General features: G+C 44.5%; 1 protein-coding gene across 1 annotated transcript; it reads right to left on the bottom strand.

Moving 5' to 3' along the window:
* Nucleotides 1-594: 594 nt before the first annotated feature.
* LOC143277312 (uncharacterized) lies at nucleotides 595-13,830 on the bottom strand. The gene is made up of 5 exons (XM_076582094.1): nucleotides 13,398-13,830; nucleotides 12,450-12,533; nucleotides 10,531-10,614; nucleotides 8,717-8,895; nucleotides 595-4,825 (listed from the first exon to the last, which is right to left on the bottom strand). The coding sequence occupies exons 1-5, from the start codon at nucleotides 13,469-13,471 to the stop codon at nucleotides 4,488-4,490; spliced, it is 759 nt and encodes a 252-aa protein (XP_076438209.1). The 5' UTR covers nucleotides 13,472-13,830; the 3' UTR covers nucleotides 595-4,487.
* Between the last annotated feature and the right edge of the window lie 1,237 nt (nucleotides 13,831-15,067).

The following is a 15,067-nucleotide window of genomic DNA, read 5'->3' as shown; positions in this document are numbered from 1 at the left end:
TGGGTCATGCAGCACACCACAGTGAAAGCAACGTTGGTCAGTGGTTGGTGGTCAGGAGTGCTGTCGTCTGTCATCCCCTGGTCCTCTTCTGGTAGAAGTTTGCTGTTCCTGTCTGGCCGTCTGTGTATCAGCCTGCACCTTCATGACGCTCTCTGGTGACGCTCCCTCCCAAGAAGAATGCATGTTCTAGATATTTCTGACAGCAGCTTCTTGAGACTCAGCAAATTTGAAATGCTCTATCAAGTGTCAAGTCATTGTTTGGAACTGTAAGATTGTTCTGTATTGAATTTGTTCATTATGACACCAACAGAACCAGACTCTGAGTGCACGTGGCAAAAACTGTCCAAAGCTACATGGTTGGGCGAGTCTGTGAAGCTCAGCAAGATACACCTGGACACTCTCCTCTTTTTTTCCTATTTCGAGAATAAAACAACAGACTGACACTGGCTTCTGACAGCTTTGGTTTGAAGTGACTGTCAACCAGGTCACACACTTGATGAAATGTTTTCTTCCTCTGGTTTCTGCGGAAGGCAAAGGCTTCTGATAATGTGATACGTTGCTGGACCTACATGAGAACACAAACGCTCAGCTTTCTTGTTTGTTTGTTTGTTTGTTTTTTATCAACTTCAATATCATTTGCAATGAAGAAGTGTTCGCAAACTTCGACATGCTCTCACCAGTTGCTGTCTACTTTGACAGCCACCAAGTGTCCCACAAACCCAGCCATGATGACAGAAAACAAAACATCCACGGTACTCTAATACACTGTCCCTGACACTGATCGTCTGCTTCAACAGCTTTCGACGTCACACTCGTCATTCCCACTCAGCCGTTCTACACTGCAGTCTTTTCACCGTTCACGTTTACCGTTGAACGTTGGCTTAGTCAGTTCTGCACAGTCACTGTTAATGTTTACCGTTGAACGTTGGCTTAGTCAGTTCTGCACAGTCACTGTTAATGTTTACCGTTGAACGTTGGCTTAGTCAGTTCTGCACAGTTACTGTTAATGTTTACCGTTGAACGTTGGCTTAGTCAGCTCTGCACAGTTACTGTTAATGTTTACCGTTGAACGTTGGCTTAGTCAGTTCTGCACAGTCACTGTTAATGTTTACCGTTGAACGTTGGCTTAGTCAGTTCTGCACAGTCACTGTTAATGTTTACCGTTGAACGTTGGCTTAGTCAGTTCTGCACAGTCACTGTTAATGTTTACCGTTGAACGTTGGCTTAGTCAGTTCTGCACAGTCACTGTTAATGTTTACCGTTGAACGTTGGCTTAGTCAGTTCTGCACAGTCACTGTTAATGTTTACCGTTGAACGTTGGCTTAGTCAGTTCTGCACAGTTACTGTTAATGTTTACCGTTGAACGTTGGCTTAGTCAGCTCTGCACAGTTACTGTTAATGTTTACCGTTGAACGTTGGCTTAGTCAGTTCTGCACAGTCACTGTTAATGTTTACCGTTGAACGTTGGCTTAGTCAGTTCTGCACAGTCACTGTTAATGTTTACCGTTGAACGTTGGCTTAGTCAGTTCTGCACAGTCACTGTTAATGTTTACCGTTGAACGTTGGCTTAGTCAGTTCTGCACAGTCACTGTTAATGTTTACCGTTGAACGTTGGCTTAGTCAGTTCTGCACAGTTACTGTTAATGTTTACCGTTGAACGTTGGCTTAGTGAGTTCTGCACAGTTACTGTTAATGTTTACCGTTGAACGTTGGCTTAGTCAGCTCTGCACAGTCACTGTTAATGTTTACCGTTGAACGTTGGCTTAGTCAGTTCTGCACAGTCACTGTTAATGTTTACCGTTGAACGTTGGCTTAGTCAGTTCTGCACAGTCACTGTTAATGTTTACCGTTGAACGTTGGCTTAGTCAGTTCTGCACAGTTACTGTTAATGTTTACCGTTGAACGTTGGCTTAGTCAGTTCTGCACAGTCACTGTTAATGTTTACCGTTGAACGTTGGCTTAGTGAGTTCTGCACAGTTACTGTTAATGTTTGCCGTTGAACGTTGGCTTAGTGAGTTCTGCACAGTCACTGTTAATGTTTACCGTTGAACGTTGGCTTAGTCAGTTCTGCACAGTCACTGTTAATGTTTACCGTTGAACGTTGGCTTAGTCAGTTCTGCACAGTCACTGTTAATGTTTACCGTTGAACGTTGGCTTAGTCAGTTCTGCACAGTTACTGTTAATGTTTACCGTTGAACGTTGGCTTAGTCAGCTCTGCACAGTCACTGTTAATGTTTGCCGTTGAACGTTGGCTTAGTCAGTTCTGCACAGTCACTGTTAATGTTTGCCGTTGAACGTTGGCTTAGTCAGCTCTGCACAGTCACTGTTAATGTTTGCCGTTGAACGTTGACTTAGTCAGCTCTGCACAGTCACTGTTAATGTTTACCGTTGAACGTTGGCTTAGTCAGCTCTGCACAGTCACTGTTAATGTTTAGCCTCGTCGCCAGTGTCACGTCTTGCTGGAAACAGTTTCTGTCTTTGAACGGGCACTGACGTGGGTCATGCAGCACACCACAGTGAAAGCAACGTTGGTCAGTGGTTGGTGGTCAGGAGTGCTGTCGTCTGTCATCCCCTGGTCCTCTTCTGGTAGAAGTTTGCTGTTCCTGTCTGGCCGTCTGTGTATCAGCCTGCACCTTCATGACGCTCTCTGGTGACGCTCCCTCCGAAGAAGAATGAATGTTCTGGATATTTCTGACAGCAGTTTCTTGAGACTCAGCAAATTTGAAATGCTCTATCAAGTGTCAAGTCACTATCTGGAACACTCAGATTTTTTTCTTGAATTTGTTCATTACGACACCAATAATGAACCGGTCTCTGACAAACACTGTCCAAAGTTGAATGGCTGGGCGAGTCTATGAAGTTAAGCAAGATACATCTGGTCACTCTCCTCTTTTCTGTTTCCAGAATGAAACAACAGACTGACACAACCACTAACAACACCACACTGACCACAACTTACAAGTTTGTCTCCCTTGCACTGTTCCTAACAGTGCTTAAACAATAAAAAAAGAAGAAAAAAAAAGAAAAAAAGGAAAGGAAAAAAGGAAAAAAAGAAAAGAAAAAAGGGGAGAGTATTGCATACATTACTCTCTGAGTACCCCTAAAAATTTCTTCACACAACATGATTTCAACACAATATACCGAATGAATGTCCACTTGTAAACGTTTCATGACTGCATGATATCAGTCCTACATTCAGCAAATGGAAATGGATGAGCCAAATAATTCTATACATGATATTGCTGGGGCACTGGAAATGATAAGGTGCTGTATGTTCTATTACATTTTAAAGAGTCAACAAACTTCAAAATGCTTATAGAAAGCAGGGTGAATAACAGAAAAACACACAATGCTAGGATGACAATTGACATGCACAGTTTAAGAACAGTTCCCCACGTTATAACAGAAAAAAACACACACAATGCTAGAAGTTTTACTAGCCATCTGAAAAAAAGTGTCTGTAAAAGAAAAAAAGTTTGTACTGGAAATAGAACAATTCCATGTAGCTAAAGCATCACTCGTCGACTGACATTTCACTGGTTTTCAATCACAATACAGATCTTCCTAAGTTTGAAATTTCCCTGTCTTCCACATGGGCGTCGGGCGTAATAGACACGATATTCACTAGGATAAAGAGAGTTCTTTCGTCAATAATGTGATCAGCACATGGATGATTTCTTCCACGTAATATACACGATATTCACTAGGATAAAGAGAGTTCTTTCGTCAATAATGTGATCAGCACATGGATGATTTCTTCCACGTAATATACACGATATTCACTAGGATAAAGAGAGTTCTTTCGTCAATAATGTGATCAGCACATGGATGATTTCTTCCACGTAATATACACGATATTCACTAGGATAAAGAGAGTTCTTTTGTCAATAATGTGATCAGCAGATCGGATGCTTTCTTCCACGTAATATACACGATATTCACTAGGATACAGAGAGTTCTTTTGTCAATAATGTGATCAGCAGATCGGATGCTTTCTTCCACGTAATATACACGATATTCACTAGGATACAGAGAGTTCTTTCGTCAATAATGTGATCAGCAGATCGGATGCTTTCTTCCACGTAATATAGATCTAGATCAAGGTTTCAAACTTCCCCTGTTTTCATCCCGTCTTTCTGGCTTTGAGAAGACGACACAAACACTCCGCACACTGAATCACATAACAGACAGACAGACAGACAGACAGAGACAGACAGAGAGAGAGACAGAGACAGACAGAGAGAGAGGATGGGTCATGGATATTACTTGGACTCATTTTGTTTACACACGTGATCCAACAGAGGGTGGCGCTACACTGTGGCGAAACATGTTCCCTGTGGTGAGCAGCCCGAATTTCACACAGAGAAATATGTTGTGACAAAAAGATGCATTGCAATGCCTTGCCTTAACAGTCATCCATGCTAAGCAATACAATACAATACAATACAATACAATACAATACAATACAAGCTTTGTGTGACCAACAGTCAACGTATGTACAAAAGCTGTGACGTACAGCGGGAGGTGGCTGTGTGCCCGTCAGCGTAGTCCTTGACTTCACTGTGGACACACACCACCACCCGCCGCTCAAGTCCTTGTACAGCCCCCCAGTCAGTGACTGTGACCTGGTCTGTGACAGCCAGTGCCATGTCCCGCATGTCGTCCTTGTCGCCGGGTCGAACAACACTAAGCGGCACGCCCTTGCTGCGGAGCGCCGCCACCATGGCACTGGCCTTACCACCCCCACTGCCTGTCGCGCCATCAGTGATGTTTGCCAGTGAATTGAAGAGGATGAAGACGTCTCTGTAGTGGAGACCTTCTGGACCTGTTGAAATGATTAATTGATTGATTGAGCGATTGATTGATTGAATGATTGATTGATTAGCAGGATGGTTGGTTCGATTGCTGATTGACTGACTGAAGGAAAGACTGATTAATTGATTAATTGGTCAGTTGACTAATTTGTTGACTGATTTGTTTGCGGTTTGGTTGGTTGGTTGAGAGAGAGAGAGAGAGAGAGAGAGAGAGAGAGAGAGAGAGAGAGAGAGAGAGAGAGATTTGGATACTTATACACTACTTATTCTGTAGCGCCTGTTCTCGGTTTGAAACCAATACGGAGTCATTTGCACAACAGGCTGTCAGCCTGGGCAGAGCCGACTGCTGCCTTTCGGCGCTCATCATTCGTTACTGGTGTCATTCAGTCAGGATTCTGTCACGCACGTGCACACACATGCATGTTAGAGAGGATTTTACTACGAATCTTTGCCAACTCCCTTGTAGCTGTGGATTCTTTTACGTAAACAGATGTATGCTTCATACGGAACCTCAGTTCAACGCCTGGTCCGAATCATCAGCATCCAGACGGCCACTGAAGGTCTTATTTATTTAATTATTTATTTTTTATTATTATTATTTTATCATTATTTTCATTACTACTATCTTTTTTTTCTTTTTTTTTCCTCAAGGCCTGACTAAGCGCGTTGGGTTACGCTGCTGGTCAGGCATCTGCTTGGCAGATGTGGTGTAGCGTATATGGATTTGTCCGAACGCAGTGACACCTCCTTGAGCTACTGATACTGATACTGAAGGTCGAGTGGAGGGAAATAGAACAGTGGTGGTTCGAACCTGTACGCTCAGATTATTTTGCTTCCAAGACGAACACGTTACCACTTGGCCACCACTCCACTATATGTGAGAGAGAGACAGAGAGAGGAGAGAGAGTTAGGGGGGAGAGAGGAGAGAGAGAAAGGGGGGAGAGAGAGAGGAGAGAGAGAAAGAGAGAGGGAGAGATAGAGTGAGTGAGAGAGTGAAAGAGTGAGTGAGGGAGAGAGAGAGTGAGGGAGGGAGGGAGAGAGAGAGTGAGGGAGAAAGAGAGAGAGAGAGAGAGAGAGAGAGAGAGAGAGAGAGAGAGAGTGGAAGACAACCATAGGAAAAAAAGCAGACAGGTGTATACAGACATATACAAAGCTAGATAGATCGGCGGATAAGTAATTAGCTAGATACACAACACAACACACACACACACACACACACACACACACACACACACACACACACACACACACACACGCACACACACACACACACACACACACACACTCATTATCGTTATCTATATATGTATATATACAATGAGAGAGGGGGTAGATGGAAGGGTAGATAGCGTATATATATATAATGTGTTTGTGTTTGTGTGTATGTGTGTGTGTGTGTGTGTGCGCGCGCGCGTGTGCATAATGCAAGTGTGCATGCATGCATGCGCGCACACGCGAGCATGTATTGTTGTTTGTTCGTGTAAAAACTAGGAGGTGAGGAAAATGCTTCCAAAGAGGAGCAGCTAACACCACCCATGTGTGAAGTGGAATATTTCTGGTGGGTTCTTCTTCTGGTCCACTTGTGTTCTTTGTGATGCCGTGTATCAGAAAGATAATTTGGAACTGATCCTTGCTCGTTTTTCTCAAAAGTACAGCTTATGTAACAAAAAAACTCACAAGTACCCGTAACCAAGCAAGCCACCACTACCATCACCCATCTGTCACTACAAACTAACCACCATCACCACCAACCCGTCAACAACTAACCACTACCATCACCCATCTGTCACTACAAACTAACCACCACCACCAACCCGTCAACAACTAACCACAACCATCACCCATCTGTCACTACAAACTAACCACCACCACCACCAACCCGTCAACAACTAACCACTACCATCACCCATCTGTCACTACAAACTAACCACCACCACCACCAACCCGTCAATAACTAACCACTACCATCACCCATCTGTCACTACAAACTAACCACCATCACCAACCCGTCAATAACTAACCACTACCATCACCCATCTGTCACTACAAACTAACCACCACCACCAACCCGTAAACAACTAACCACTACCATCACCCATCTGTCACTACAAACTAACCACCACCACCACCAACCCGTCAACAACTAACCACAACCATCACCCACCTGTCACTACAAACTAACCACCACCACCAACCCGTCAACAACTAACCACCTCCATCACCCATCTGTCACTACAAACTAACCACCACCACCACCAACCCGTCAACAACTAACCACTACCATCACCCATCTGTCACTACAAACTAACCACCATCACCAACCCGTCAATAACTAACCACTACCATCACCCATCTGTCACTACAAACTAACCACCACCACCAACCCGTCAACAACTAACCACTACCATCACCCATCTGTCACTACAAACTAACCACCATCACCACCAACCCGTCAACAACTAACCACTACCATCACCCATCTGTCACTACAAACTAACCACCACCACCACCAACCCGTCAACAACTAACCACAACCATCACCCATCTGTCACTACAAACTAACCACCATCACCACCAACCCGTCAATAACTAACCACTACCATCACCCATCTGTCACTACAAACTAACCACCATCACCACCAACCCGTCAATAACTAACCACTACCATCACCCATCTGTCACTACAAACTAACCACCATCACCACCAACCCGTCAATAACTAACCACAACCATCACCCATCTGTCACTACAAACTAACCACCATCACCACCAACCCGTCAATAACTAACCACAACCATCACCCATCTGTCACTACAAACTAACCACCATCACCAACCCGTCAATAACTAACCACTACCATCACCCATCTGTCACTACAAACTAACCACCACCACCAACCCGTCAACAACTAACCACCTCCATCACCCATCTGTCACTACAAACTAACCACCACCACCACCAACCCGTCAATAACTAACCACAACCATCACCCATCTGTCACTACAAACTAACCACCATCACCACCAACCCGTCAATAACTAACCACTACCATCACCCATCTGTCACTACAAACTAACCACCACCACCACCAACCCGTCAATAACTAACCACTACCATCACCCATCTGTCACTACAAACTAACCACCACCACCAACCCGTCAACAACTAACCACCTCCATCACCCATCTGTCACTACAAACTAACCACCACCACCACCAACCCGTCAATAACTAACCACTACCATCACCCATCTGTCACTACAAACTAACCACCACCACCACCAACCCGTCAACAACTAACCACAACCATCACCCATCTGTCACTACAAACTAACCACCATCACCACCAACCCGTCAATAACTAACCACAACCATCACCCATCTGTCACTACAAACTAACCACCATCACCAACCCGTCAACAACTAACCACAACCATCACCCATCTGTCACTACAAACTAACCACCATCACCACCAACCCGTCAATAACTAACCACAACCATCACCCATCTGTCACTACAAACTAACCATCACCACCAACCCGTCAATAACTAACCACAACCATCACCCATCTGTCACTACAAACTAACCACCACCACCAACCCGTCAACAACTAACCACAACCATCACCCATCTGTCACTACAAACTAACCACCACCACCACCAACCCGTCAACAACTAACCACTATCACCACCCTCCCACCCACCACAACTAACCACCACCACCACCACCACCCACCCACCACAACTAACCACCACCACCACCACCCACCCACCACAACTAACCACCACCACCACCCACCCACCCACCACAACTAACCACCACCACCACCCACCCACCACAACTAACCACCACCACCACCCACTTGCCAACACAAACTAACCAGACTAAAAGACACATTACCTGCCCGGCCCACCCACAGCTTGTCAAGCTCCTCCGCCACAGCCTCCCCGCATCGCGCGCAGTCCTCAGGACGGCCCGGGGAGTGCCCGGCCTGCCCCTCGTGCTCCACCCACAACACCGGCGGCCCGTCCGTGTCCGCTGGGCAGCTTCTGGTGCTGTACTTTGTCACGTCGGTCAATCTGTCCACGTCAAAATGAGGAAACTGAATTGTTTCTTTAGATAAGTATAATGATACTCACACCCACGCACGCCAACACCCCGTACCCCCCCCCCCCCCCCCACACACACACACACACACACCCCACACACACAAACACACATTATAACATTATTCATGCATTCATATATGAGAACATTTCATTTTTTCATGTTGATTGTATTTTCTCTTTTTTCTGACTTTCAGATTACCATGTTTGAATAAAACTTTGACGTTTTTTACCCCCCCCCCCCTCTCTCTCTCTCTCTCTCTCTCTCTCTCTCTCTCTCTCTCTCTCTCTCTCTCTCACAACAATAACAAAAATAACAGCAACACCAACAACAACAACAAAAACCCACAGACAGACACACACACACACACACACACACACACACACACACACACACACACACACACACACACACATCAACATGTGTTAGTGGGAGAGATGGTGTTACTTTGTATTGTGTTATGTTTCTGACGTCATTAAACAAATGGATCGAAGATGACTTGTTGATTAACTGATGTTTTACATCCAGTGTGCTCTTGACTCTGTCTCCCCACTGTCGCTTTTCTTGAAGCTGTATTTAGGGAAGTTAGTGTGGAAACGTCGTTTGAGTTTGGTGTTCAGGTTGTTGAACACTAGTGCTGGAGTATGGTCGTGCACTGGTGTTAGTACTGAGGGCTATGTCTGTGTTGGAATTTGTTTAAATAGGAAACATTGCTGTGGTTGTGTTGACATTTCGATATCATTACCGTCATGATCATCTCATGAAGTAAATGTATACAGAAGTGGCTGAAACATTAAAGCCCGAACTGACAATTTGGAAACATGGAAGAAACATTGCTGGCACATTCCTACGGACCATGAATTTATACGATTCCTTACTATATCATATTAGTGAAAGTCTTCAGTCCAAATGGTTTGTGGTAATGTGTGTTGCACTCAAATATATCATGCACGTGGATTAGTTTCGTTAAACGGAGAATGGTCATTCAAATCAGTAAACTATAAAATAGCGTCATTGTAACAATGTGATTGTGTGTTTGGTGTCGTTCTGTGTTTGCCTTCATGGGTATGGACACAGGTAGAAAAGATGGAAAAAGAAGAATTAATCAAAAGGAAGACTGGCAGTACAAAGAGCACAGGAAGATGTTGCGACAAGAGAGCTGCATTCCATAAGTGCTGTGATCTAAGGTAAAGGTCCTACACTCGGAGGAAGACGAACAGCTACAGGCTGCTTGGGCGACAATCTGTGAGACAGCAGCAGCCAACACAGGGAACACTAAAGTTAAACTCATCGGTAAAAAAGTTTTTATTATATTGTTTTGTTGATTATTAAGAAAGAAAAGGTCTTGCGAAAGAACGCATGAAAATATCAAATTGTACAGACTTAAAACAACATGAAAGTTGTGTAGTCTTAAAACAATATGAAACCTGTGTAGAATTAAAACAATATCAAATTCGCGCGAGCCCGCGCGCGCGCACACACACACACACACACACACACACGTGCACACACACACACACACACACGTGCACACACACACACACACACACACACACACACACACATGCACACACACACACACCGTGCACACTTCTCTCCACACATACCTTTCAGCGGCCTGTACTACTGCCTGGGGGGACCTGTCTCCAGCAAGGAGATCACGCAGCACTGCTTCCTCCCTGGCCACATCCCTTGACACACGATGATGATGGTTTTACGATACAGTTTTCAGAATGAGAACACTGTAGGAGAGTGTAATGAGATCAGTTTTGTTTTTTATTCTTCCAACTTCCAAATCTTCCTCTCCCACTCTCTCATGTGTGTGTGTGTGTGTGTGTGTGTGTGTCCTTGACCCCTCTCTGTCTCTCTCCCTCCCCTCCGCACCCCCCCCCCTCTCTCTCTCTCTCCCTTTCTTCCACTTTCTCTATTTATCTGCTTATCACCTACTCATCACTGAAGTGTTTGTGTTTGAAATAGAAGCATTTCGTTAGATCATCAGTTTCATAAAGTTCCATGTGGGCAATCTGAAAGTAAGCTAGTGTTTTCCAAATATTAGAAAAAGTTAGATTTGAGAAGTATCCACCAGGAACTGGAAATGAATTAAAACAATGGTGCATTTGTACTACTAATCCAACACGAGGATGAGATTCTTGCGTCAAAAATTGGCCTGATGTGTCGTTTCCACTGGAAAATAAACCAGGAAAAGTAAACTTAGGATGAAATTCAAATTTGCTGAAAGTGACGTAAGGTCAGCTTGGTTGGGATACACCCCTACCCCCACAATCCCTCCCCCAACCCCCAAACACACCACCCATCCACCCCCAACACTCACACACAGCGTGTTTGCTGCTACTATTGCTGCATTGCTAATAACAATCATAACTGATAATGTACCAACGTCCAAATGAGAAACAGAGGCCTAACACGAGCTCCAGTGAACAGATTATCTTTCATGCACGTGATATCGATGACTCTTAGTTACAACATACGTTGCTCTGAAATCTATATAACAGTATTTTTCCTAGTTTGGAATGTTCATGATTCTCTCCATGTCTCTCCAAACTCGCAACACCTTTAATGGTCTGTTAATTAATAGTGTTTCGATACAGTGTCTACACTGGTATCTATGTTATGTAAAGTATTAACAAAAAAAAATGTTCGCAGTGGTTTCTGTCTTTTTCTTTTCTTTTTTGTTGTTGTTGTTTTCTTGCTTTTTTTTTCTTTTCTTTTCTGAATGTACACATGGATGAATCCTGTTTCGCTTTCTTTTCTCCACAGGCAAGTCCGTACAAACATGTAATTCAGATCTGGGAGCAAAAGCCTTGATCAAAGCTCTTTCGTTGTGACGATATGATTCCATTCGATCAAAACCACATTTTTCGCTCCCACATCTAAATTATGATAGAATTATTTACTTACAGTTAACTTTCTAACAGAAGAGTATGACGTATTGTCTGTATTTTACGTCATTGCCTACGTTTTACGTCACCACCGATGCTGCCACAGAGGACATTTGACAATGACATCGTTCTTGGTCCAGTTCATATCAGGACTGACCTCAGGTATAAAAATATAAGCAGTGTCACATTTATGAAAAAAACAAAAACTTTTTTTTTTTAATGACAAAACACAGTCCAGGACACATGGTGCTGACCGTTAATTAAGCTCCTTGAGGCAGGTCAGCCCGTCCGTTTAATCATCATCCCCAGATTTCAACGAATCCTTAACAAGATACTAAAAAAAACACAACCCCAAAAACACCAAAGCAAAGAAATAATGCATGAAAACGATGCATCTGTCTGTATGTCTCTGTTTCCGTTCGTGCTTGTCACCCCCTTTTTCGCTCTCTCTCCCCCTCAGGAAAGTACTCAGACAGACACACACACACACACACACACACACACACACACGCACGCACACATGTACGCGCACGCACACACACACACACACACACACGCACACACACACACCGTACACCGTCCACCCCCACACACATACCACGCCACGCACTTCCCTCCACACATACCGTTCAATGTCCTGGTCATCTTCCTCGGAGGGCGAGTCTCCAGCAAGGGTCCCGCTCCACGCCGCTTTGTTCTCGGCCAGGTCCCTTGACACAACATGATGCTGCTTTTAACGTCTGGACTTCGGAATGAGAAAGTCACAGTGACCCTTCAGATCAGTGTAGTTTTTACTTGATTGTTGGTTTGTTGTACACTTCTGATCCCTCTGTCGCGCTATTTCTCTGTGTCCGTTTGTCAGACACACACACACACACACACACACACACACACACACACACACACATTCACATACTTGAGATAGTTATACTTTACTCTCAGTCAGTCCAATCTTTCACGGCTCTTCCTTTCAACCTCTGACGCTTTTTATGTCTCCTTCCCTGTCTCAGTCATCCCATCATCTCATTTCATCACCCCCAACCCCATGCGCGGGCACACTTATACATCGATATGCAAACACAGGCATGCGTGCACGTACAGATACATTCACATGCATACACAGGCGCGCACACACGCACACGGGCGCATGCAAGCACGCACACACATATGTGAGATAGGATATTGGTACATGTGCGTTATGCATATGTGTGTGTGTGTGTGTGTGTGTGTGTGCACGTTTGTGTAACTATTATACGCGTATATGGGTGTGCAGAAATTGGTTGAACATTATTTCATTTGCTTTCCGCTGTGTGAATCAGTTTGATCATATTGTTTGTTTGTGCCGGTTTGTACATCTCTCTCCTTTTTTTCCTCTTTTCTTTTCTTTTCCTTTTTACAGCATAAGTTGTGTAGAGTATATGGATCATTCTGCACACTTTGTCACCTCCTTGAAACCTGGAAAACATACCTACACACACAGGTACACGAGAACACGCCATCACACACACACACACACACACACACACACACACACACACACACACACCGCGCCGCGTACAACTGTCCACACATACCTCTGAATCCACTGTTCCTGTTCCTGGGGGGGCGTGGCGAGGAGGTCGTGCAGCCTCTTTTCCCACTCGGCCATCTCCCTTGACACACAGTGACACTGTTTTCAGGTCAGGTTTGTGGAATGAGAATAGAGTAGTGTTCTATGGGAGCAGTTTTTGGTCTTTTTCGTGGAAATCTCTCTCCCTCACTGTCTGTCTATGTCTCTGTCTCTCTCTGTTTCTTTTTCTCTGTCTCTGTCTCTCTCCATAATCCACACACACACACACACACACACACACACACACACACACACACACACGCACGCACGCACTTATACGCACGCACACGTTTATACAAACATGCACACACACGCACATACTACAAGCAGACAGACAGATACACACACACACACACACACACACACACACACACACACACACACACACCTGCACGTGCACACACACAGACTCACACACACACACACACACAGACGGACACAATGATAGGTAGACAGACAAACAGACACACACACACACACACGCGCGCGCGCGCGCAGACGGAGACAATGATACACAGACAGACAGACAGACAGACAGACACACACACACACACACACACACACACACACACACACACACACACACACACACACACACACACCTTCCTTCCCCCGTCTCCCTCCCCATCTCCCTCATACCTCTCCCCCTCTCAACGACACACGTGCACGTTCATGACGGCAATGATCCTACTGCACTCGTATGGCGCGTGTACATGAATGCAATTGTTGTTTTGTGTTGTATAGATCACAGAGAGGCGGAAAGAAGGGAGTTGGGGGAAGATATCAAGTGTTGAGACTCTGAATGTCATATCATAAAATCGGAATAAAATACATATTGACAAATCGATAACAAATGAACAATGCATCCAACACGCTGTGTCCACTGTAGTTTTCAGTGTCTGCAACAAAAACATTTCGTAAGATGATTTAAAGTAACAAATACTGTTTTAATTTCCAATATTATTTGACAATGAGGTCCACAGTATCCCTCCTGAGTAAACAAGGCTGGCCTTTTACAGGAGAGTGAGGTGTAGGTGTGCGTGCGTGCGTGCGTGCGTGTGTGTGGGTGTGGGTGTGTGTGTGTGTGTGCGTGTGAGCTTGCGTGTGTGTTTCCACAGGCGGATATGGGTGTGAATTAAATCAACATTACATATTCCACACCATTGTGATACAAATATCTGCCCGCTGCATTGTGATACACACCTTTCAATGTGACTGAAATGTGTACTTCATTGTAAAATGTATTATTTTCATGAGCCACTATATTTCGAAGTAACCAGTATTTGTGTGCTCAGTATGTAAGGGTGGTAGAAGGTATATGCATGCGTGCGTGCATGATTGATTGTGTGTGGGATGTGGGGGTGGGGTAGGAGGTAGGGCAGAAGTATGTGTTTGTGGAGGACAAATGTCCGTGTGATGAAGACACACATGTGTGGATAACATCTTCTGGTTGATTGTGTTTAAATGTAACTTTTTCAACGTTGGCATGGACAGTGTGACAGGCTGGGCCATAAACAAATAAAATAGTGTCCATATAAGTGTCCATATCAATCAATAGCAAATATTACCTTTTAGAATTTCCGTGCCAGAAAGAAACTTTTACAATGCCACAAATGCAGTCGGAACAAGATAACG

The sequence above is a fragment of the Babylonia areolata genome, chromosome 34, assembly GCF_041734735.1.
Source record: "Babylonia areolata isolate BAREFJ2019XMU chromosome 34, ASM4173473v1, whole genome shotgun sequence".
Taxonomy (NCBI): Eukaryota; Metazoa; Mollusca; class Gastropoda; order Neogastropoda; family Buccinidae; genus Babylonia; species Babylonia areolata.
The sequence above is the reverse complement of the archived record's forward strand: the minus strand, read 5'-3'. Positions and strand labels throughout refer to the sequence as shown.